The sequence below is a fragment of the Vombatus ursinus genome, unplaced genomic scaffold (assembly GCF_900497805.2).
Source record: "Vombatus ursinus unplaced genomic scaffold, bare-nosed wombat genome assembly UNPS02014812.1, whole genome shotgun sequence".
Classification (NCBI taxonomy): Eukaryota; Metazoa; Chordata; class Mammalia; order Diprotodontia; family Vombatidae; genus Vombatus; species Vombatus ursinus.
This window is the reverse complement of record NW_020954590.1, coordinates 45586992-45609628: the sequence shown is the minus strand read 5'-3', so window position 1 is coordinate 45609628 and position 22637 is coordinate 45586992. Positions and strand designations below refer to the sequence as shown.

Below are 22637 nucleotides of genomic sequence, written 5' to 3'. Positions count from 1 at the left end.
GACTGGGAATTAATTTCTCTTTATGTAGTGAAGTGAATCAAGCACTGGGCCTAGAGTCAGAAAGCCCTGAAGGAAGAGAAGAATTCCGGAAAGCGAAGATTAAGAAAGACTGCCTTCCAGGCATATGAGAACAGCCTGGACAAATGCATGGACAGTAAGAAGAGGCAGGTCAAATTCAGGAATAGCAAATAGTTCAGCTTGACAGGAATGGTGAACTATGTCCTCTCTAGACCACAGATGGTTCAATACTGCCTCATTTTAGGAAGCACAATGACAAAATGATGTGTATCCAGAGAAGGGCAAACCAAATTGTTAAGAGACTCGAGGCCATGCCCTCCAAGGCACTGAAGGAACTGAATGTGGTTAGCCTTAAGAAGAGAAGAATTAGGAGGATGGGTGGCATTCTTCAGGAGCTGTAGGACTAGAAGGAGGATTAACTATTCTGCTTGGCACTTGGAAGCAGAAATAGGACTGAAGTGTTAAGATGAAGAGAGAAAGATTTAACCTCCATGTCAAAAAAGCTTCCTAATCATTAAGAGCTTTCCAAAATTAGAATGAACTGCTTGGTGTTTGAGCAAAGGCTTAGATGAGCAAGCATGAGTGAGACTAGATGGTCTCTGAGAGAATCTTTTTAACTCGGTGATTCTGAGATTTTGCATAAAGAGGAACAAAGTGACCTAAAGCTAGGAAGATACATGGGAGCCTTAGTTAAGTCCCTATGAGGCGGGTAGAGATAATGAACTTTATCCCATGTGCATTAGTGAGCCACTAAAGTTTTTGAGGTGAGGAGTGGCAGAGTCAAACCTGTGCCTGAAGGAAGATTATTTTGATAGCTGTGTGACTGACAAGGGGCAAAGATAGAGGCAGGGAGAACAGTTGGGACCCTACTACAATAATCTAGGCTAGAGGGGTTGAGGTGCTGAGGTCGATGGTGGTGGCATGTGTGGAAAGGTGCCAAATGTGAGAGACATTGTAGTAGTAGAATCAATAGGACTTTACAAATGATCAGTAACAGCGGGGAGGGTGTGGAGGTAAGGATGGAGTGTTGAGCCTGGCTAGCTAGGAGCCATCAAAAGAGGTAAGGAAGCTAGGAGGAGACAGGTTAGTGAACCTGGGTGCATGTTTGTAAATTCTGAGTTTGGTATACTAGTAGGAATATGGAAATGTTCCACAGGACATTCAGGCCTGGAGCATAGAAGAGAGATTAGGGTTGGGTACACAGAAAGGTTAATGCAGCTTTTCTGTACAATACAAAAATCTGAAGGTCATGACAAGGAGAGGACATGTGGGGTCCAGGCAAGCTAACTGAGCAAACATAAACCCCCTTTATTACTGTTTTTTGTTTTGTTTTGTGTTAGTTCCTACTTATCTACCTCTTGCTGCTACTCTTGGCCAAGTCATTGGGGCTTCCAATCCCCACTAAAATGGATAAAGGAGAAGAAAAAGGAATTGAAACTCAGTCTGTCACCTGGTAGGACTATCACCAAAGACTCTCCCACCAGCCCTCAAATATTTTCCCCACCAGCCCATGTCCAGTCAGCTGAAAGTCCTAGCATTAGCAGCCTTCTTTAAGAGATTATTTAGAAATTCTGACTCAGCAGGGTTATAGATTAACGAACTCCCTTACTAGCAGAGATTTGATTAAACCCATTATTTCCTATTGTGGAAAAGCTCAAAAGAGGATCCCCCTTCTCTTCCCTGCAAAGGGACAAGGAGCAGAGGAGCTTTGCCTGGGACCTGGGGGAGAAGAGGTGAACTGGTCCCTTCAGAATGAGGGGAGATGCCAAAAGGAGGCAGGGACGTAAAGAAGGGAAGGACAAGGGCATAAATACAAACTTTCCCGTGTTTACACTTTTGCCCAGAACAAAACCTTATTAGCAGTTTCGTTAACCCAGTTAGCAGTTTATTTCCTTGTTGGCAGTTTTTGTGAAAGTTTGGTATGGGAGGATGAAACTCTTTGTTTTGTCACTGGGCAGATTTCAATAATCCACGTTTTCCTCATCACCAGATAATAGTGCGGGCTGTGTAATATCAATTTTCTTCTTTTCTATACATACTTTCTTTTTTATCTACTTTGTCCAGCTTTTCAGAACTGTCCAAATAAATTTGAGGAAGTTATTCTTGTATGAATTTGCTTGCAGAAAGAGGAACAGTTGCTAAAGACAGTAGCTTATATCATTCGTCACTTAAGGGTTTACGCATTTTCCTCCCCACATTCCCTGAGGAAGATAGTATAATTATTATTATCCTTATTTTTAAGGAGGCATATAACATGGCAGATAAAGGAATGTTGTTAGAGTAGAGAAGACCTGGTCCAGTCTTGCTTCTGACGCAAGCCCACTGCATTCTATAATTCTGGAATTCTAGGATGACAATGCATATTAACTGTGTCACCACAAGCATGTCACTTAACATCTGCCTCCCAGGCAACTTTCCATGGTATAAGTTATAGATGAATGCCTGATCTGCCTTGGTGGAGGGAATTTCCACACCAGTCTTGCTCTTCTCTGGTGAAATGACAAGTCTGGGCCCACCCTTCCCATTTCTATTTTACAAATGGGGAAACTGAGGTGCTGAATGGTAACTTGACTCACCTTTGATTATAACTAGTAAGGTCAGAAGAAGAATGCAAAGCTAAGATCTCTCTGACTCTAAGTTGAGAACTTGTTCCATTACATTTTCTTCTGAAGGATAGATGTGAGGCAGTGCTTTACCATACCTTTTTGGGCCAAAACTTTGGGTGGACCATTCTTGTGGTTCAAGGGAATATTTATATTACATAATTAATCTCTGAGCTCTGAAATGCACCGAATAGTACACAGACATTGGGGTAAGCCCGAATGACTTTAAAGGAATATTCACTGTTTTAAACATCTGTGTCAAACTCTCCCAAGTACAAATAACAAGGGGAGAGAGAGAATGGCATTGTTTGAAGTGGGCAAAACTGTGAATGAATTGTGTCTCCATCACTCCTTTCTAGGCTTCCTTGCCTGCTTTTAGCATCATTGCTCTTTTCCCAAGGGACCAGGCCACTTTCTCTTATATTTGAAATACTCCAATGATAGTTGAACGAAAGCCAATGGAAAATCTTTAGCAATGAAAGGCAAGAAGGAAGGATCAACACAAAATTCTTTATTCCAGGTAGGAAACTTCAGAAATGACTTTCAACTTAATCCAGAGTCAGAGGGAGCTTGATTCTGCACTGAATCTCTCCCCAGCAGTGCCAGCCCTGTAATAATAGCTACAAGGGAGGATTACATACCAGGTTTTCTTCACACAGTTCTCTGAACTGGTAGAATTTCTGGGCCATGAGAAGTTGGGCACTGCCTACTGCGGTCCGGATTTTCCCTAGAACTGAAAAGAGAGTAAACATACAACAGTCATTATAGGTTAGGCTTCACAGCAGAGATTTAGTCTGGTGAACCAAAGACGAAGTTATACTATGATCAACAGAAAGAAACTACAACTTAGAGAAACACCCCCTCACACGCATACCCACATGCCCCCATCTCCACAATACAACTGGAGTATGCTGTTTGGTTTCAATTACAAAGATATTCCTTGTTTTCATGCTAAAGAAAACATGAGAAAGACACAGTCCCTATCATACATATGTGTTTCTTGAGGGAAAAGAGCTTTTCCATCCTCAAGGTTAGCAAAAAAAGATGGAGCATATATATATATATATATATATATATATATATATATATATATGTGTGTGTGTGTGTGTGTGTGTATATATGTATATATACATATATATGTAATTTTACTATAGGACTAGATTAAAAGTATTTATTACTGTATCTAACAAAATTCTGCTGGAACAACAAAAATAGTGCCTCTTACCACTCACCAGGACCCCTCCATGTCCTTCAGGCTATTTCCCAGACTCAGATAGCAGTTTTGTCAGGAAACAGCATGCAAGAAGCTTTTTAAAATGGCCTACACTATCAACCCTCCACTCTAACACCAGGCACATATCAGTTCTGGTGTTAAAATGAGATGTCTGCTTTTCCATGTGCTGGGTGGAAAATATTAATCTTTTATGCCATCCCAAAGTCTGAGCATCTGAACAGTCAGTCAGTCAGGCAGTCAACAAGCATTTATTAAGTTCAAGCTAAAGTCACGCTCAGGCACTGGGATGAGCTGATCTGAGAGCCTCCTGGTATGGTTCACTTTGTTTCTGAGGCCCTGACAGGGTTACTATGGAATAGCTGCTTTTGCTGGTGTCCAGTCACTAGGCCATTTAGAACACATCCCAACTGCCAGGAAGGAAGGGGAAAAGCCACACGCCTTCCTCCTTCCCAACCCAAACATAAAACTTAAAAAAAGAAGAAAGATTGGGGGTGGGGGTGGGGAAAGAACATGTTAGAACATTTTGAGAAATGCACTCCTAATTCGAAGTGAGGGTATTTACATGAGAATTTAAGGTATGTTTTATGAATTTATAGAGATGGGAGTCAGGGTACAGGGTTACCTTTTTCTTTATGATATACTATATGATGCAACTACTGTCATCACCTCTTAACCAGTCTCCAGTTTACATTACCCTCACTAATTCCTCCTTCGCACTGCTCTGATTATATTATCCCCCTACTCACAAACTCTGAATGACTCCTCATTACCTACCTACTGAATAAATTACAAATCTTTTTTTTTTCTAGTGAGGCAATCAGGGTTGAGTGACTTGCCCAAGGTCACACAGCTAGTACGTGTCAAGTGTTTGGTCTGAGGCCGAATTTGAACTCAGGTCCTCCTGACTTCAGGGCCGGTGCTCTATCTACTGTGCCACCTAGCTGCCCCATACAAATCTTTTTGTCTTGACTTTTGAAGCCCTCCATAAATTTTGTTCCAACTTGCTAGTTTAACCTTATCACATTCTATCTCTTTTCATTTACTGTCTATTGATATTCACCCACCCCAGCCTTCTCCATCCTTTCCAGTCCCATCTTGGTACTTTTGCCCTTTCTCTGATGTAGCTAGGTGGCTTAGTGGATAGAGGGCCAAATCTGGAGTTCAAATGAGGCCCCTGACACTTACTGGCTGTGTGACCTTGGGTGAGTCACTTCACCTCTGTTTGCTTCTGTTTCTTCACTAGTAAAATGGGGATAATAACAGTACCTATCTCCCAGAGTTGTGAAGATTAAATGAGATAATATTTGTAAAGCACTTAGCACAGTGCCTGGCACATTGTAGATGGGCTTCATAAATGTTTTTCCCTTCTCTTCCCCTTCTGTTCCACATTCTGGAATGTTCTGTCCCTTCAATCTCTGCTTGTTGAAGTTCCTGCCTTCCTTCAAGGTCCAAATTAGATACCTCCTCCTCCTCCTTCTTCACAAAGCCTTCCCTTCTTCCCTCGCTCTCCTGCTCCACAACACCCCCCAAATGAAAGCTTACCTCTTCCTCTACAAATGTCTCATAGCATTTTGTCTGGACCTCTCCTTTGTACTTGCCATATTTTTCCTTATTATTTGTGCATGTCTTTTCTCCCCAGGAGATGATAAACTTCTTGAGAACACAGTCTATTTTCTATCTGTCTTTATGTTCCTAGGGCCTAGCACAGAGTAAACACTTAACAAGCGTTTTTAAAATGAATTGAACATAAGGAAAAGATAAACTCCTTCATCCAGTGTCTAAGGTGACTTATAGACTCAGTTCTTTTTTTATTTCCCCCATTTGGAACACAGCTGATAGGCCAGAGACCTCAAAGTGGACTTGGGAATACCCAAGCAATGGTAGCTGATCATTCCTCACCTCAGCCCCCGAGATGGATCCTGAGTCTCCAAATTCTGAATGCCTGGACCCTGGAGAGGCAGTGGTAGATGCATCATAACCTCCAGGGAGAGGGAAACCACATGGCTCAAATGGTGGGACATGGGTGAGTGTCCCTGAATTCCAGCTTTTGAGAGAACAATTGAGAATTCTTGAGTCCCAGCTTCTTGAATATTTGAAGGAGTGAGGATTCTGGACAGTGTGATTCCTCCAAATCCAGCCTTCTAGCAAGCAAAGAGTGGTGCCAACCTTGTACTTGACTGAGTAGCAATGTCAGATTGGAAAGTCTTGGGATCCAACCTCGTAGAGAGAGAAGAAGACTACTTGGGCCGTGTCAATCTCTTTGAAAGAGAAGAGAATCAATGCCACCCCAAAGCTGAAGGGGCAACAGTAGAAGATAAAGATTTGAACTTTTCCCTCTGCTATTAGCATGAGTTACCTGGACAGTGCAGGTCTGATGGTAAAGGAGCTTGCCTCTAGTAATCCCTTCTGAACAAGTGCACAAGCCTTCAAGGTAGCCCCATGAAGCTGGATGTCACCATGAATCTCTGAGAAAGAAGTGGGATTCACCAGAATAACTTTCTAACAAAACCAAGTGGATTTCCCTCCCTAGAGAGGTCTAAGCTCTCAAGGTAGTACCATAAGATGAAATGGCAAGATAAGCTTCTGGGATAGAAACTGGATAGCTGAATTGTCAAGGGTTACCTTGCTAATAACCCCCTATATAGTTTTCCTACCAAAGGGATCCTCTGAAGAGGTAGACTTAAGTTAATTGTTTATGGGCTACTGGAAGATTTTTATTGTTTTCTGTGTTTCCAAGGGAGTGGAATAAAGGCTGTCAATATATGTTCAACATTTATGTTCCTTGAAAGCTTTGTATAGGCTCTGGGGACCCTTTTACCCACATCTGAGAAGACCTATTCATAAGCCATATTCAAACTACATTCTGAAATTTTTCTTTTCTTTTTTTTTTTTAAGGCAACTGGGGTTAAGTGACTTGCCCAGGGTCACACAGCTAGTAAGTGTCAAGTGTTTGGTCTGAGGTCGGATTTGAACTCAGGTCCTCCTGACTCCAGGGCTGGTGCTCTATCCACTGCGCCATCTAGCTGCCCCCATTCTGAAATTTTTCAAGGCAAACCTGGGGAGGGGAACAACACAAGCCAAAGAATTATTATTATTTGTAGGGCTGATCCCCAAGATTAAACTCTTTTCTGTCCAAGGCCACAGCATGGAAATCTAAACCATGGGTTACATGAAAAATGGCGATAATGATTTTTGTACTACCTATACCATAGGATTATTGCGAGTAAAATGTTTTGTAAACCATTGAGGGCAGGCCTTGAGGTCAGAAATTCCTGGGTTCAAATCCAACCTCAGACATTACTGGCCATGTGACCCTGAGCAAATCTCTTAACCTCTCTGGGCCTAAATGTTCTCATCTGTAAAATAAGGGACAGCTAGGTGGTACAGCAATAGAGGGAAGTGCCTGGAGCCAGGAAAACCTGAGTTCAAATGCTAGTCGTGTGACCCTAGACAAGTCATTTAACCCTGTTTGCCTCAATTTCTTCATTTGTAAAATGAGCTGGAGAAGGAAATGGGCAAACCTTGGCAAATCTTTGTCAAGAAAACCCCAAATGGAATTGGACTCGATGAAACGACTGAACAACAACAAAATAAGGGATTCCATAACCTTGAAGGCTCCTTCTAGCTCTAAATCTGTGATCCTCTGCATCAGTAGGGAGACTAATGAAGTTAGAAGAACCTCCTCTGAAGGTTTTCTCTTCCACCACGCTAGACCAGTTTTCCATTGTTGTTCATTTTGTTTCTAGCTTGTTTATCCTTTCTACTTGAATGGCTGTTCAGAAGTCAGAATTGCTCTAGGACAGCTTGCTTCTGTATTCACTGAGGCCTCTCCGTCTCTCTTTCCCTGAAGGCTAATAGCGGCAGAAATGCTATCTAGGACAGTAAAAATATGCTTGCTCACAATGGGTGTGCCGGTCGTGAGAGCCAGACTAGACTCTGGCCAGAAAAGAAAAAGAAAGGAACAAAGCCTGGATGATTTCAAGTAAGGTGACCAGACGCCCTCGATTGGCTGAGATCGAGAGTTTCTGATGACCTATACTAGTGTCTGGGAAAGTCTCCCAGGCAGGCTTTACTCCAGTGAGCATGGAGCTGTAGACAAACTGTCAGCTCTTTTGCCTTATTTGATGAATTACCATAATGAAACTTAAGCTGGTTGCAACCTTGGTTCCAAAATAATTCAGTGTTTTAATAGTTGCCTTACAGCTTTGAGTGGGGAAACCTGGTGCATTCTCCAGCCCTGTTGATCTGCAAGTTGATTTCCAGCTGGAACAGTTCAGGCTAAGGGGACTCCCTGGCAAGGGTTCCCACACATCCTTTCCTATCATGATTGACAGGGGCTCAATCTGGTTGCTACTGGAGGAATCTCTTCTCCTTTTCTTTGTGCTTTCTCCTCTTGTTGTCATTTTAATTTTAAATATGGATTGCAGTTGCTGAGTATACTGAAGTTATGCTTGGGTATCTTACCTGGGTATGCCTGGGTAGCTAACATTTCTCTCTCACTTGCCTTACAGCAACCCAGTGAGGTAGGGAGTACATGGTCTTATTATCCCCATTGTAAAGACAAGGAAATTGAGGTTCATAATGACTTGCCCATGGACAGAAAGTCAATAGCAGGTTCAGATCTGAGACTTGGATCCAGGCACTCTTTCCTCTAAATCACAGATCACAGTTAGATACCTAAAGCTTTAGATGGACATTTTGCCAACTTTCACAGCCCACTGAACAACACTGTTCTCTTTATTAGGCTATCAAAGGAAACACTTCCTAGATTCCATTCCCTGTGTTTTTGGCACCTAGGGAAGTGACCTCCATTCACTGGCTTTAACCTAGGGGGCCAATGGACCACCAAGGGACTGGAGCATATTTCAAGGAGGTCTGTTAATTTGTATTTTCCCATATTTTGATAACTGTATTTCAATATATTTGGGGCAGCAAAGTGACAGTGGATAGAGTGTTAGACTGGGAGTCAGGAGGACCTGAGTTCAAATGTGACTTCAGACCCTTACTAGCTACGTGACCCTGGGCAAGTCACTTAATCCTGTTTGCCTCAGTTTCCTCATCTGTAAAATGAACTGGAGGAGGAAATGGCAAACCATTCTAATGTCTTTGCCAAGAAAAACTCAAACGGTGCCAAGAAGAGTCAGACATGATTTGACTAAACAGCAACAAAAACATTTCAGTATATTTGATTTCCTTAGTAAACCTATGCATATAAAAACATTATTCTGAGAAGGGGTCCATCTATAGGCTTCACCAGACTAACAAAGGGGACCATGACACAAAAGAAGTTTAAGAAGCCCCAGTCTAGACTCTTCTACAGCCCAGATACAACAACTCCAAAAGTAACCCAGGGCAAGCAGATGAACAAATGGTGGATAGCTCTCTAGAGGGAATTGGGTGGGTCGGTTGCAAAAAGCAAAGACAATAAATAACACAGCCTCCCTTCCTTTCCTTTGGTTCCTACTATGAACTATGGAGTAAGGAAGTAGTCATTTTCTATTGGAGAAATCCAGGCTGGGAGTTGAAACCAGATCTTCCCATTAGTTACAGTTGGTTTCCAACCCACAAGATTAATCACTAAGAGAGGGGAAAAAGAGAGAGAGAGGAGGAATTATCCCTGTCTTAATAAAGTAGAGGTCCTGTTGAGAAGGCACCGGGATATAGTGGTATATTTAAGAGTTATGAGATCTGGGTTCAAAGCCCAGTTCATTAACTGTGTCAACACAGGCAACTCCCTTGAACTTTCAATGCTTTAGCTTCCTCAACTGAAAAATATTGTTGGGCAGGTGAAATTACATTAAAATGAATTTTGAAGGGAAAAAGAAAAGTCACAAGTTGAGTCTAAAGAGTAGGTTTGGTTTAGAGGAAAGGGGGTGCATTAAAGGGACAATTTTACAATTGATTTATATATTTTTTTACATTTATATTACATTATTTTACATTTTATCCAGCCCATTTATATTACATTATTTTACATTTTACCCAGCTCATAAACACATGACCTTCATCTCTGTTTTTTCAGTACCAATTGAAGAACCACTTTCTTTTCCCTGCCTACCTTCCTCTACCTCTATCTGTTTACAGCCCCTGTGAGGAGGAAGAGAGATAGGGGCTGGGCTTTCTTGGGGGTGGCTTGGAGTATGAGAGAAGACAGCTCTTATTGAAGACAAATTATGGAATCATAAAATCTCAGAGTACTATAATGAAGAACTTCAGGCAGCACAGTGCCATGGACAGAACATTGGCTTTAAGTCAGAAGGATCTGAGGCCCAGTACTACCTGACCCCTGCCAGATTCACTACAATGGGCAAGTCATTAAATCTCATTGTCCTAATAGGTTTCCCACACATTGATGAAATCACAGGTCTGGACCACAAACAAAAACAAAATACTACCTATCTTACAGGTTTGTTGTGAGCAAAGTACTTTGTGAACCTTTAAGTATTAGGAGATGGAATCTGCGATTTTGTCTGTTTAAGGAATTCCCAGTGAGGGAAACTCCTTCTACCCATACAGATGGGCTCCTTCTCTGTGATTTACAAGCTTACAATTTACAGTGTGGGCACTGAAGGGTTCAGTGACTTGCTTAAGGGTCACCTGGCCAGTATATGTCAAAGGCAGGACTATGGCCTTCCAAACTCAAAGGCTAACTCTCTATCTGATAAGTTTCTTAAGTGTCATAAAAATATGAATTGTTGGTATTATTGTATATTGTTTTCCTTAACAACAAATCCTGCAAGTTATGAAAATATCGTTACTCTTCCATAACAGTTAAATTGAGGCTCGCAAAGGGTCAGTGACTTGCTCAGGACCATACAGCTAATAAGATCAAGTACTCAAATCTAAGCCTTTTCAGAGTTTTCAACTCTACTAGCCTCCCTCAATATAGGCTACGCAGTGTTGTAGGAGTTCTAATAACACTATCAATGGAAAATGAAAGAACAAGCACAGGACTAGAAATAAATATACTGAAAGTTGCATATTACAGAAGAGAATTAAGGATAGAGCAATCTGAACATTGCTTTGATACTGGACTCTGTTTAGAGGGTCAAAAGGGACCTGAGAGAGTCTCTAGGGGGCTGGGCTCAGTAACAGACTAGCCAAAGAAATCAGCTATCATGGGACCTCAGGAAAAAGAGACATAAGATGACCAAAATTAAACTTATTGCTTCCAATAGTACTCATTGTACCTGTATATGAAATAACATCTCCAGGGTGACAAGAAGGCACTGTGCCTGATCTGGAAACCACGGTGCATTCCATCCTGTAGGCTAACTGAGACTAGAAGACTTGACTTTAAATATTTTACTACGGTTGTGTGAGCATTTAAAAAAATCCTGGACTTCAAAAAATTAGACTCTAGAGGAAACAAGTCTGAAAAGACTCAAATATCTTCCGAGATACCTGAAAATCTGAGTTGGTTCTAGAGTGCCATGCACATAATAAGCACTTAATATATAAATGTCCATTGATTGGTTAATCAATTGTTTGAATTAAGAACTTCTTTAAAAATCCAGCTTCTTTGGTGGGGGCAGGAGCATTTTTTGGAGTAGGGGAGCTTTGTGTGTATGTGTGTGTATATATATGTATACACACATATAAATATATGTATATGGAGTGTCTGGGACCCTTCCCCTATATACATCTCCTCTAAGGTACATATCAGAGAAGAGAAGCAGGGAAAATTATTCCATGTACCCCTCCCACACATAAATATTGTTAGGCAGGTGAAATTAGGTTAAAATTTTAAAAAAATTAAAAAAAAAGAAATTAGGTTAAAATGAATTTTGAAGGGAAAAAGAAAAGTCACAAGTTGAGCCTGAAAGCTAGGTTTGGTTGGGAGGAGAGGGGGTGCATTAAAGGAACGATTACATTCTATCCAGCCCATAAACACGACCCTCATCTCTGTTTTTTCAGTAGCAACTGAGGAACCACTTTCTTTTCCCTGCCTACCTTTCTCTGCCTCTATTTATTCACACACCCTAGGGGGAGGAAGAGAAATAGGGGCTGAGCTTTCTTGGGTGCTGGCTTGGGGTATGAGAGAAGATAGCTCTTATTGAAGACAAATTATGGAATCATAAAATCTCAGAATACTGTAATGAAGAACTTCAGGTGCCATGTGTACTTGATGAAGAAATCTCTCTACACCTTTCCCCTTCAAAATGTTTATCTAGCCTTCACTTCAATAAACCAAAGGTCTTTGTTTCTAAAAGCATATAAAGTTGCCTCCGAATTTCCTAAACTCTGATGAGAGCTAATGAGAAGCAAGACACACATAGGCTTCTCCTACAGACAGAAACTGGGGTTACCTCTAATTTACCTGAATATACCATGTATGTACAGAGTTGTTTGTCTATCTTGTCTCCCCTTAGACTGCACACTCTTTGAAGGCGAGGACTTTTTTGCCTTTCTTTGCAGCCCCAACACTTAGCACAGTGCCTGCAACACCGTAAATGCTAATAAATATTTGTCAACTGATTATAGAACTTGCAACCTTTCCCTAAACCTGTTAAGTGTAACACAGCAGTCTCCTCCAAGAAGACTACCTTGGCCTCTTGACTCTAAAAATTACTGAATTTGGTTGTTCTTGTGTTGGAGGCAGTTCAATAAACATTTTATTAAGGGCTTACTGTGTTCTGATTGCATCATGCTAGGTTGGGGAAGAGGCAAAATATAGATAAGATCTCTATTCTCATGGAGTTAAGAAGAAACCAGTGGTTGTTTTTTTTATTTAGTTTTGTTTTGTTTTTAAAGTCTATTTACCTTACAAAAATGAGTCCCAAGCAGAAAGAAAAAACAGTCAGGTGGGTCTGAAATAATTCTTAGTGTTTGTCCCAGCCTGGATACTACAGGATTATATACCTTTTGTCTGAGGGATAGTCTAGGTAAATTCACAGTGGTTCATCTCCCACTTGGCCAGTGGAGAGATGAATTTTTGGCCACAGCAAATTTCAGCTCATTTACTAACTTATGAAGGAGTTTGGCTCAGTGAAGGGAGCACCGGGCCCTTACAGAGCTTTTAGGTATTGAAAATGACGGGTTGTAGTGACTGCCAATGAGAAATGGAAGCCAGGATATTGCTATTGTGACGTGTGCTTAGTGTCTGATCATTTTCAATTGGGGGTAACAATTCTGCTTATGTTCTCATCACTAATTCGCTTAGATTCTATTTTCAAAACATGTCTCATATACTCCCTCTTCTCTCCTCTGACACTGACACCATCCTGATGTGGGCCCTCATCACATCACACCTGGACTACAGCTTTAAAATGAGGATCTGCATCAGATTTAGACTTTTTCTCTTACATCTCTTTCTAATTAATGTCATTTGGTAATCAAGGATGAGACTTTGTAATATCCTAAGTGTATCACAAGCTCAATATAAGCCAAAAGGGATATGGTAGCTAGAAAATTGAACGTAGCCTTAGGTGGCATTAAGAGAGGCATAGTGTTTAGGGCTAGGGCTATGATTATAATGGTGTACTGTGTGCCTGGGTCAGAATACTATAACACAGAATCTAGAGTACTGTATTCAGTTCTGGGTGCCATGTTTTAGAAAGGCATGTATAGTTTGGACCAGAGGTGTCAGAATCCTAGCCTGCTCTAACCAGATTAAAATGGGAAATGTTTAACAAAAAAAAAAAAATAATAACCAAGATGGTAAAGGGCGTTTAGATCATGCCATATGAAGACTGGTTGAAAGCATTGGGTTTGTTTAGCCTGAAGAGTAGGAGGAGGAAAAGGGGGTAGGGGAAGGACATTATAGCTGGCTTCAGGTATTTGATGGAACAGCACTTGAAAAAAGCAATACATTTGTTCTGCCTTGCTCTTACCTTAAACATCTGAACAAGAAGAAATGGATAGAAGTTGTAGAAAAGCAAAATTAGATTCAATGTAAGGAAAAACTTCCTAACCATGGGAGCTATCCAAAAAGGTCAAAGGATTGCCCTGGGATGCATTAAGTCAGATGTTCTAGAGGGGATTCTTGTTCAGGTATAGGTGTGGATCCAACAGCCTTTGGGATTTTACCCACAGCAGCTAGTAATGCTCAACTCTTAGACTGGTAAGCCTTAAAGGGACGCCATTTGATAGAGCACCACGACTCCTTGAAAGAATACAGTACTCTACTGAAGATAATTTTTGGGGTTTACTTTTTTGAGGGAGAAGGAAATAACAGGAGAACAGTAGGGGCAGAAATAGTTCTGGGGGGGGATAGAGAGCATTGGATTTGGCATCAAAAATGTAGATTTAAAGTCCAGTTCTGCCACTTACCAGCTATGTGATCTTGGCAAGTCATTTAACAGCTTTGTGCCTCAGTTTTCTCATCTGTAAAATGGGGCTAGTAATAACCTGCTCTGACTACTTCCTAGGGCTATTCTAAGAAAATTAAATGAGGATGTATATAAACCACATTATAAACTCTAGAGCTCTATATAATTGTCACCTCTGAAATTGAATCCAAAGGGTTGCATAAAGTTTGAAGCTGCGTTGGCTAAAGGTAAAGGAAAACACCATTTTCTTTGGTTACTCAGCTGACTTTTGATGCTGGGAAATCTTAGAACTTTGAAAACATTATTTATACATGCATAAGTGTAATTAAAAATCTATATCCTACCGTGTGTGAGATGGTGAAATAAGAAGCAATGGCTTTCTCAGTGACTTCAGTTCTCATTTACTGGGCAACTGATCTTTAAAAATATTAGGCCTCAGTTTCTGGCCTCTGAAATGGAGACATCAGTAATCACAGCTCTCCCCAACACATAGAAACTCTAACCCCATGTAAAGTAGTATTGTTTGTATCTGTTTCACCAGCGGCGACCTATGTATTCACTATATGTTGGGCAAAAACCTTTCAATTTCCTCATTCCCTTAGATGCAATGTGGCACAGAGGAAAAAGACGAGTTGGAGCAGGAGAACTGGGTTCAATTTCTTGGCTCTCACTTAATTGCTATGAGCCTCAGTTTTGTCATCTGTAAAACGGGGGAGGATACTAATACTTGCACCATTTATCTCCTTAACTAAGTCCTATTCCATTGCCCCATGAAGTGGAAGCAATGGAGCCAGGAGGTAGCCTTGGGTTTTTGAAGGCTACGCCCGGGGAAATACAAGCTCTGGCAGTTGCTCCCATGCAGGAACAGATTATATTTGATTTCTGAGGACTAGACTAGCTAAGAATGGAAAAGGTCATCACTAGCTATAGGCTGGCTATAAAATCATGGGGCATGTGGTCATCTTGTATTGCTGTGCTCATGATCTACATTTGCAAAAGCCTACTCTGAAAATCATTGCAACTAATATGATGATATCGGTTATTGAAATTGAAAGGGTAGAGAAATTTTGCAAAGAAATTAATAAGACCCTCCAAATTAAATCAACATATCCTTTGAGAGGCAGCCAAGGCAAGGTGGATAGAGAGCTAGCCTCTGAATCAAGAAGACTGGGTTCACATGCTGATTGTGTGATCCTGGGCAAGTCACTGAATTCCTCAGCGTCTAGGCAACTCTCTTAGACTCCAAGTTACAGGGCAGGTGCTGACTTGCATTGGTAAAGGGTCTCCACACCGGGAGTTCCCATCAATAAAATCACAGGTCAAGTCCTCCTTTCCTCTCCACCAAACACACACACACACACATACACATACACTTCAATACTTGATGACTTCAATGTATAGGAGAGAACATAAAAAATATATTGGATAATAAATATGGTTTAATAGTAAGGAATGAGAGAGGCCAAAGACTTGTATACCACAAAGAAACCTCACACCTATTTAGCATCAATACTCTCTTCAAGAAAAGAATTGGAAGGTGCTGGACATGGCAAGCATTAAGAATTACACATATGAAAAAAAAAGATTCTATTTTAACAGATAAAAGACTTGTCAACATCAGGGAAGTCATTCCTCTATCAGCTGTCTTTGTAAAAAGGAAAAGGAAGTAGGATTACAAAAAGCCAGCATGATTTCATTAAGAACAACAGGTCGCACCAGAATAACCTGATTTCCTTTTTTTTTTTTTTGGACAGGATTTCTATACTGATAGATAAGGAGAATCTTGTAGATATATTTTCCCTAGATTCTAGCAAAGCTGTGGAAAAGGAGGAGAAATGTGTGCTTGATGATAATATAGTTAGGTGGATTTGGAACTGGTTGGATGGTCAGATTCAAAGAGAAGTCATTCATTTCTTGCCCATGTGTTTCCTGACATCGCCCTCTCCTAGTTCTCTCTCCTCTTGACCCTTCCTTTTCAGTCTCCTTTGCTGAATCAGCATCCATGGTGCACTCCTCTATGCATGACTATTTCCCAAGGACCATCCTGGCTCACTTCTCTTTACGTTCTTTCTCGGTGATCTCATGGCTCTGATTGATCAATCGTCACCTCTATGCACAGGACTCCCAAATCTGTATATATATTCAGACCTCCTCTATTTCAGATGATAAAGTCCTGCCTTGCAAACTGCCTATTAAAATGTTGGACTGTATGTCCTGCAGGCAATTTGATATGTCCAAAATTCATTATCTTTTCCCCCAAACCTGTCCCATTTCCAAACTCCCCTGTTTCTGTCCAGGGCACTACCATCCTCCAGCCATGCAGGTTCACAACCTTAGAATCATCCTTGATTCTTTATTCTCCTTCAACCTCCATATTTCATCAGCTTCCAAGGCTATCAATTCTAGCTCCACTTCATTTCCCATATCCGTCTTCTTCTCTCCACTTATGTGGAGGTCTTCAACTCCTTTTGCCAGGACTACAGCCAGGATCTAACTGCTCTTCCTACCATCAATCTCCACCCTTCTCCAACCCACCCACCACACAGCTGCCAAATTGATATTCTTCAAACACTTGTGTTCATTTGTTAACTTCTCTGTTCGAGAAGGTTTGCTGGTTACCTTGAATTCTGGGGGGGATATTACAGTCATCTCTTTGGAATTTAAAGCCCTTCAAAGTTTAGCTACAATCTGTCTTTCTAGAATGATTTCACATTATTCCCTCTTATACGCTTTGCATTCCAGACAAATTGCACAAGCGATCTCTCACGCCTTGGGTCTTCTTACTTGCTTTTGTCTCTTGGGATTCTTAGTTCCTTTTAAAGCATTAGTTCAAGGGCCGGCTACTACACAAGGCCCTGTCTTACCATACATACCCTGCCCTACCCCCAACATTGTTAGTGCTCTCTCCCATGCCCTGAAATTATTTTGATTTTACTTTGTATTGACTTATCTGTATATATGTGTTTTTTTTTCTCTTTGTGTTCTTACCTGACATATAAAGAAGGAGAGCTTAATAGACAAAAAAATCTTGACTGCCTAGGACATCGGGTCAAATCTAATGAGATGAAATGAAGTAGAGATAAATGTAAAGTCTTATGCTTGGCTTAAAAAAAATCAACATTATAAGTACAAGATAGGGGATGTTATCAACAAATCAAAGACCAATAAACAGCACAGGTGGTGCAGTGGATAGAGTGCCAGGCCTGGAGTCAGGAAGATACGTTTTCCTGAGTTGAAATCCAGCCTCACACACTTGTTAGTTGTGTGACCCTGGGCAAGTCACTTAACCATGTTTGCCTCAGTTTCTTTTTGGGTTTTTTTTTTTTTTGGTGAGGCAATTGGGGTTAAGTGACTTGCTCAGAGTCACACAGCTAGGAAATATTATGTGTCTGAGGCCGGATTTGAACTCAGGTCCTCCTGACTCCAGGGTCGGTGCTCTATCCACTGCACCACCTAGCTGCCCCTGCCTCAGTTTCTTCATCTGTAAAATGATCTGGAGAAGGAAATGGCAAACCACTCCAGTATCTTTGCCAAGAAAACCCCAAAAGGGGTCACAAAGAGTCAGACAGGACTGAAAAATGACCAAACAACAATAACCACTCTATATCTGCTGTTCTACCTGGTTTCAACTCCATAGAACAAGATGTCCTTCCCAGGTTAAGCTCATCACCTCTAATCTCATCACCAAGCTGCTAATTTAAGCCTTGACTGATATCACTTCCTCCGGGTTCCTCTCCCTTCTAATTGGAGGGCTGGAGGGTGAAGTAACAAACTTCTCCCAATGCCTTCCTTTATAGAGGGTAGAAACTCACTCCATTCTGCAACTACTGCTTTGTCTGGTTTCAACTCTATGGGACAAGATGTCCGTGCACTGGGTACCGCCTAGTGTCCCCCCATCCCCACATTTTCCTGCCTCCTTTTGTGCGTTGTTTCCCACCATTAAACTGTGAGCTCCCTGAAGGCAGGGACTGTCTTTCTTTTTTTATTAATTATGTCCCCAGCACTTAGTACAGTTCCTGGTGCACAGATGCAGTTTGTCCTTTGTATTCAAAGAGGGTCAATGACATCACAATGTTGGGGTCAAGGTACAGTGTGTTCAACTCGGGCTCATTAGTTCAATACAAGCTCGTAAGGCTCTACCATGGGTCAGGCACTAATAGTCCATATGAACATTTGGGATGGAGATGTTTCAAGATCTGCACATCTCCCATTTCCTTTGAGCTGCTGGGATTCTGCTTTGCTCATAGAGCATAGCGCCTTCTTAGATATAGGCACGTCATGTTAGGTGCTCCTGTGCTAGTTATCTCCCACGTCTCATGATCAATACTGAAGTTCTTCAGAGAGAACTTGAGAGTGTCCTTGTATCATTTCTTCCGACCTCCATGTGAGTGTTTGCCTTAGGCGAGTTCTCTGTAAAAGAGTCTTTTAGACAAACTCACGTTTGGCATTTGGGCTACACGACCAGCCCATTGGAGTTGCACTCTCTGCAGTAGAGTTTGAATGCTTGGCAGTTCAGCTCGAGAGAGGACCCAAGTATCTTATCTTACCTTATCTTGCCAGGTAATCTTCAGAATCTTCTTAATGCAATTTAAATGCAAGCAGTTCAGTTTCCTGGCATGGTATTGGTATACTGCCCAAGTTTCACAGGCATACAACAATGAGGTCGGCTAAATGGCTCTGTAGACCTTCAGGTTGGCATGCAGCCTAATACTTCTTCTCTCCCACACTTTCTTTCAAAGCCTCCCAAACGCTGAGCTAGTTCTGGCAATGAATGCATCAACTTCATTATCTATGTGGACATCCCTAGAAAGTATATTGCCAAGGTAAGTGAATTTATCTGCAACATTCAAAATTTCTCATTAGCTGTAACCAGTGGTTCCATGTGTGGATAATATGGTACTGGCTGGTGGAGAATCTATTTTCTTGGTGTTGTCAGGCCAAAATTAGCACAAGTGGCAGAGGATCTCACCCTCAAAGGCTTCATTGAGTACATGATCGTCTGTGAACAGAAAATTGTGCACCAACTTTCCTTCCATCTTCGTCTTAGCTTACAGCCTTTTCAAGTTAATTTATCATTAGTGTAGTAGGTGACCTCAGTACCATTTTCATCCTCATTAAAGGCATCTGGAAGACATCCTGCTAAAAAGCATGGGAGCAAGCACACAGCTCTGCTTCATTCCACTGGTGACTAGGAAAGCTCGAGAGCATAGTGTGTTATCCAGAACCCATGCAGGCATGCCATCATGAAACAGGCATATAATATCAATGAACTTCTCTAGGCAACCAAATTTCACCATGATCTTCTACAAGCCCTAATGACTGACAGTATCAAAGGCCTTGGTTGATGAATGTTGTGGACAGACCTCTGTTCTGCCCCTAGCATTTTTCCTGGAGTTGTTAGGCAGCAAATACCATACTGACCATTCCTTGGCCTTTTCTGAAGCCACACGGGCTCTCAGGTAGATGCCCACCTTCCAAGTGAAGGATCAGTCAATTAAGGAGGACTCTGGCAAGATTCTTGCCAGCAGAGGCTAAGAGAGAGACCCCCCTGTAATTATCACAGTTCAACCTGTTACCTTTTCCCTTATAGAGAAGGACAATGGAGGCATCTTTGATTTCCTGGGGGAATAACCTCCTCTTGTCATATAACCTGGAAGATTACAGTCAGCTTCTGTATGAGCAGTAGACCCCCTGCCTTATAGATCTCTGCTGGGATAGAATCAGCGCCAGGCACTTTGCCACACAAGAGGAGCCTAACAGCATTCAATACCTCTTCTTCAGTTGGAAGTTCAGTATCTCATGACCTTCTCATCATCAACACTGTCTTCTGTTTACCTAAATGCATCAAAACGTCATGGATACACTCTCGTAGCAAGCCCTGGTATTTAATAGACTACTTCATTGTGAGGAGCAGAGACAGGAAGGACATGAGAGTGATGAAGGAGATGTGTGGCATAGAGTATCAGACCAATCATAGACTTATCCTCTCCAAGCTAAATATTCTCATTCAACAAAAGCTGTGGCCCCAAGGCAAGAGAACTGTTAGGAGACTCAATATCAACAGTGTAGAACACTTCTCTGTGGGTGAACAGTTTATTGCTGACCTGGAGGGAAAGCTAAGTCAACATACAGTTAGCAACACTGGAGCAGAAAAGGAACGGGCAGCTTTCAGAGACCTGGTGTACAGCACTGTATTTACTCATCTGGGCCAGAACAGTCACAACCATCAGGATTGACTTGATGAAAATGATGGGGAAATTCAGAAGCCGCTAAACAAAAATGAGAACTCCACAGGGTTTACTTGAAGGACAGTTCATCTGTTTCTAAGAAAGCAGCATTTAACTCCATTAAAAATAAAGTGCAAGCAAAGCTTAGAGAGATGTAGGATTCTGGGCTCAGTAAAAAGGCAGATGAGATTCAATTTTATGCCAGCCAGTGGTACCAACCCAAAGAGCTTCTATATGCTCTGAAGACTCTGAAGATTTATGGGCCAAAGACCTCTGGAACATATCAACTACTCAGTGCTGATGGAGCAACACTGATCAGGGACAAGTAATCCTGGAGAGACGGGCTGAACACTTCCATAGTGTTCTCAACAGATTGTCATCAACCAATGCTAAAGTCATTGACCTTATACCACAGGTTTAAGTCAGTTGTCTCTATTTGGCACATAGGCACTTCCTAAATATTTATTAGATTGTTTTTTGTATTGGATTAGGAAACCGAGGCCTAGAAAGGTCAAGAGACTTACCTAGAGGCACAGTCTGGGCACACACACACACACACACACACACACACACACACACACAGTAAGTTATAGATTCCAAATTTGAATTCCTCTTCTTTGACTCCAGACCCAGTACTCAATCTGCTTGGATTATTTACATGGTACATATTAATTTGTTACTTCAATATCCTGGTTTAAAAAAATAATGCCTCATAGCTTAAGTTCAACTAACTGGTTCAAGAGACGTTTGTAATCTGCTGTGAACCACACATGATCAAGCCTTATCCAATACAAGGTCTAAGTACAAAAAAGGTGCATCTGTTTCATTCCTGACCAAGAGTCATTAGTTTACAACTAACAAGCAGTCTTGTTTTTGTTTTTAAACAGAACTCAAACTCTTATTTGAGAATCAAAAACAGTTCCCAGGTAGATATCATCTTTAACCTCAACTATCTTCCACAGGACTAAAACACAGAAAACACTATATTTTTAAAAAGGAACACGTTTTCAAGTAGTTGGACAATTTAATATTTCTTCCTTTCATATCCCACCAGGGTTCGTGTTGGTAAATGATGTCTTTCATCTTTATAATTAAATTAGTTTTGTTTTGGTATCAGTCACTTAATTTGTTCTAGTCATGGAGCTAAAATATCACACACAGAAAGAGTAATTTCTTGAGATTTTCAGGACAGTTGATATCATACAATTACAGATCTAGGGCAAGAAGGAACCTCAGAGCTCATCTAGTCTAAACCTCCTCTTTAAAGATGAGGAAGCAGAAGCCCAAGGAGGTGAAATGACTTACCCAATGTCGGCAGGTATAATAAGAAGAGGTGGGATTCAAACTCCAGTCTTTTGACTCCAGAGCCTGTGATCTGTTTTTTTTACTATACCAAGTGCAACTGGGGTTCAGTTTTACTTGGGAGCTTGGAAGCTGAGATCCTAACATCAAAAGGTGTTACAGACCTCAGAGAGCCAGTATGTCTGAAGCCAGCAGCAACTGTATTCCCCCAAAGTAATTATTATTATATAGTGGATATCAACAAGTATGTGCTGAATGTTCACTATGTGCCCAGTGCTGAGATGCATAAATATATTCTATGGGGCTGAATTTAAAGAAACTTACCCTAACATTCCTTTTATCCTGGTGCCCACTCCAGCTGACTACAGACTCCTCTGTGTTCATGAATTCCACCTTTCTCTTTGGTTAATAATTGTGTTGGGGGTGGGGGGTGGGAGAAAGAAGGCTACTTTAAGACTTGGATTCAAGATGGGAGGAGAGTGACAGTGAAAAAAGCCCAGAATGTTTTCTGCATCTGAGACCAGGTATGCAGAAGTGAACAGCTGTAGTTGATGGGCTCGTGAGTTCCCACGGGGCACAGCTATTTCCCCCATTTCCACTCTACCCCACCCCCAAATGTGAAGGCTATTGGGACACCCTGGGCTGGATCTCAAACTGGGCTGGATGAGCAGGTCGTTGGTGATTCCACTGATAGAAAGTCACAAGAATAGCCATGCAAAACTTCCGTAACCAAACCTGAAACCAGGCAAACCCCATTTCAGGTTCCATTACCAGCCCCACATTTGCTGCCAAGTCTCACAAAGCTTCTAGAGGACATGGGGCCAAGTTTCACTAACTTGGATGCGATTACCAAATAAAATTAAGGTGGAATTAATCTGCCTCCTGCACACGCTCCAGGTTTATCAGCTAATAGCTTCAGATAAAGCCTGAAAATTCCATATGATAAGTTGTCCACAATTCAGTAGGCAAAGATAGATTTCTA

The 22637-nt window shown here is 41.4% G+C and overlaps 1 protein-coding gene across 6 annotated transcripts in view; it reads right to left on the bottom strand.

Annotated features, from left to right (window-relative positions):
• Window positions 1–22637, bottom strand: part of LOC114054060 (disks large-associated protein 1) — a 411078-nt gene that overhangs the window by 7180 nt on the left and 381261 nt on the right. For all 6 annotated transcript variants that reach the window (XM_027877129.1, XM_027877130.1, XM_027877131.1 and 3 more), the window contains one exon: window positions 3263–3354. In XM_027877129.1, coding sequence (XP_027732930.1) covers window positions 3263–3354 — 92 coding nt within the window. The remainder of the gene's footprint in view (window positions 1–3262; window positions 3355–22637) is intronic.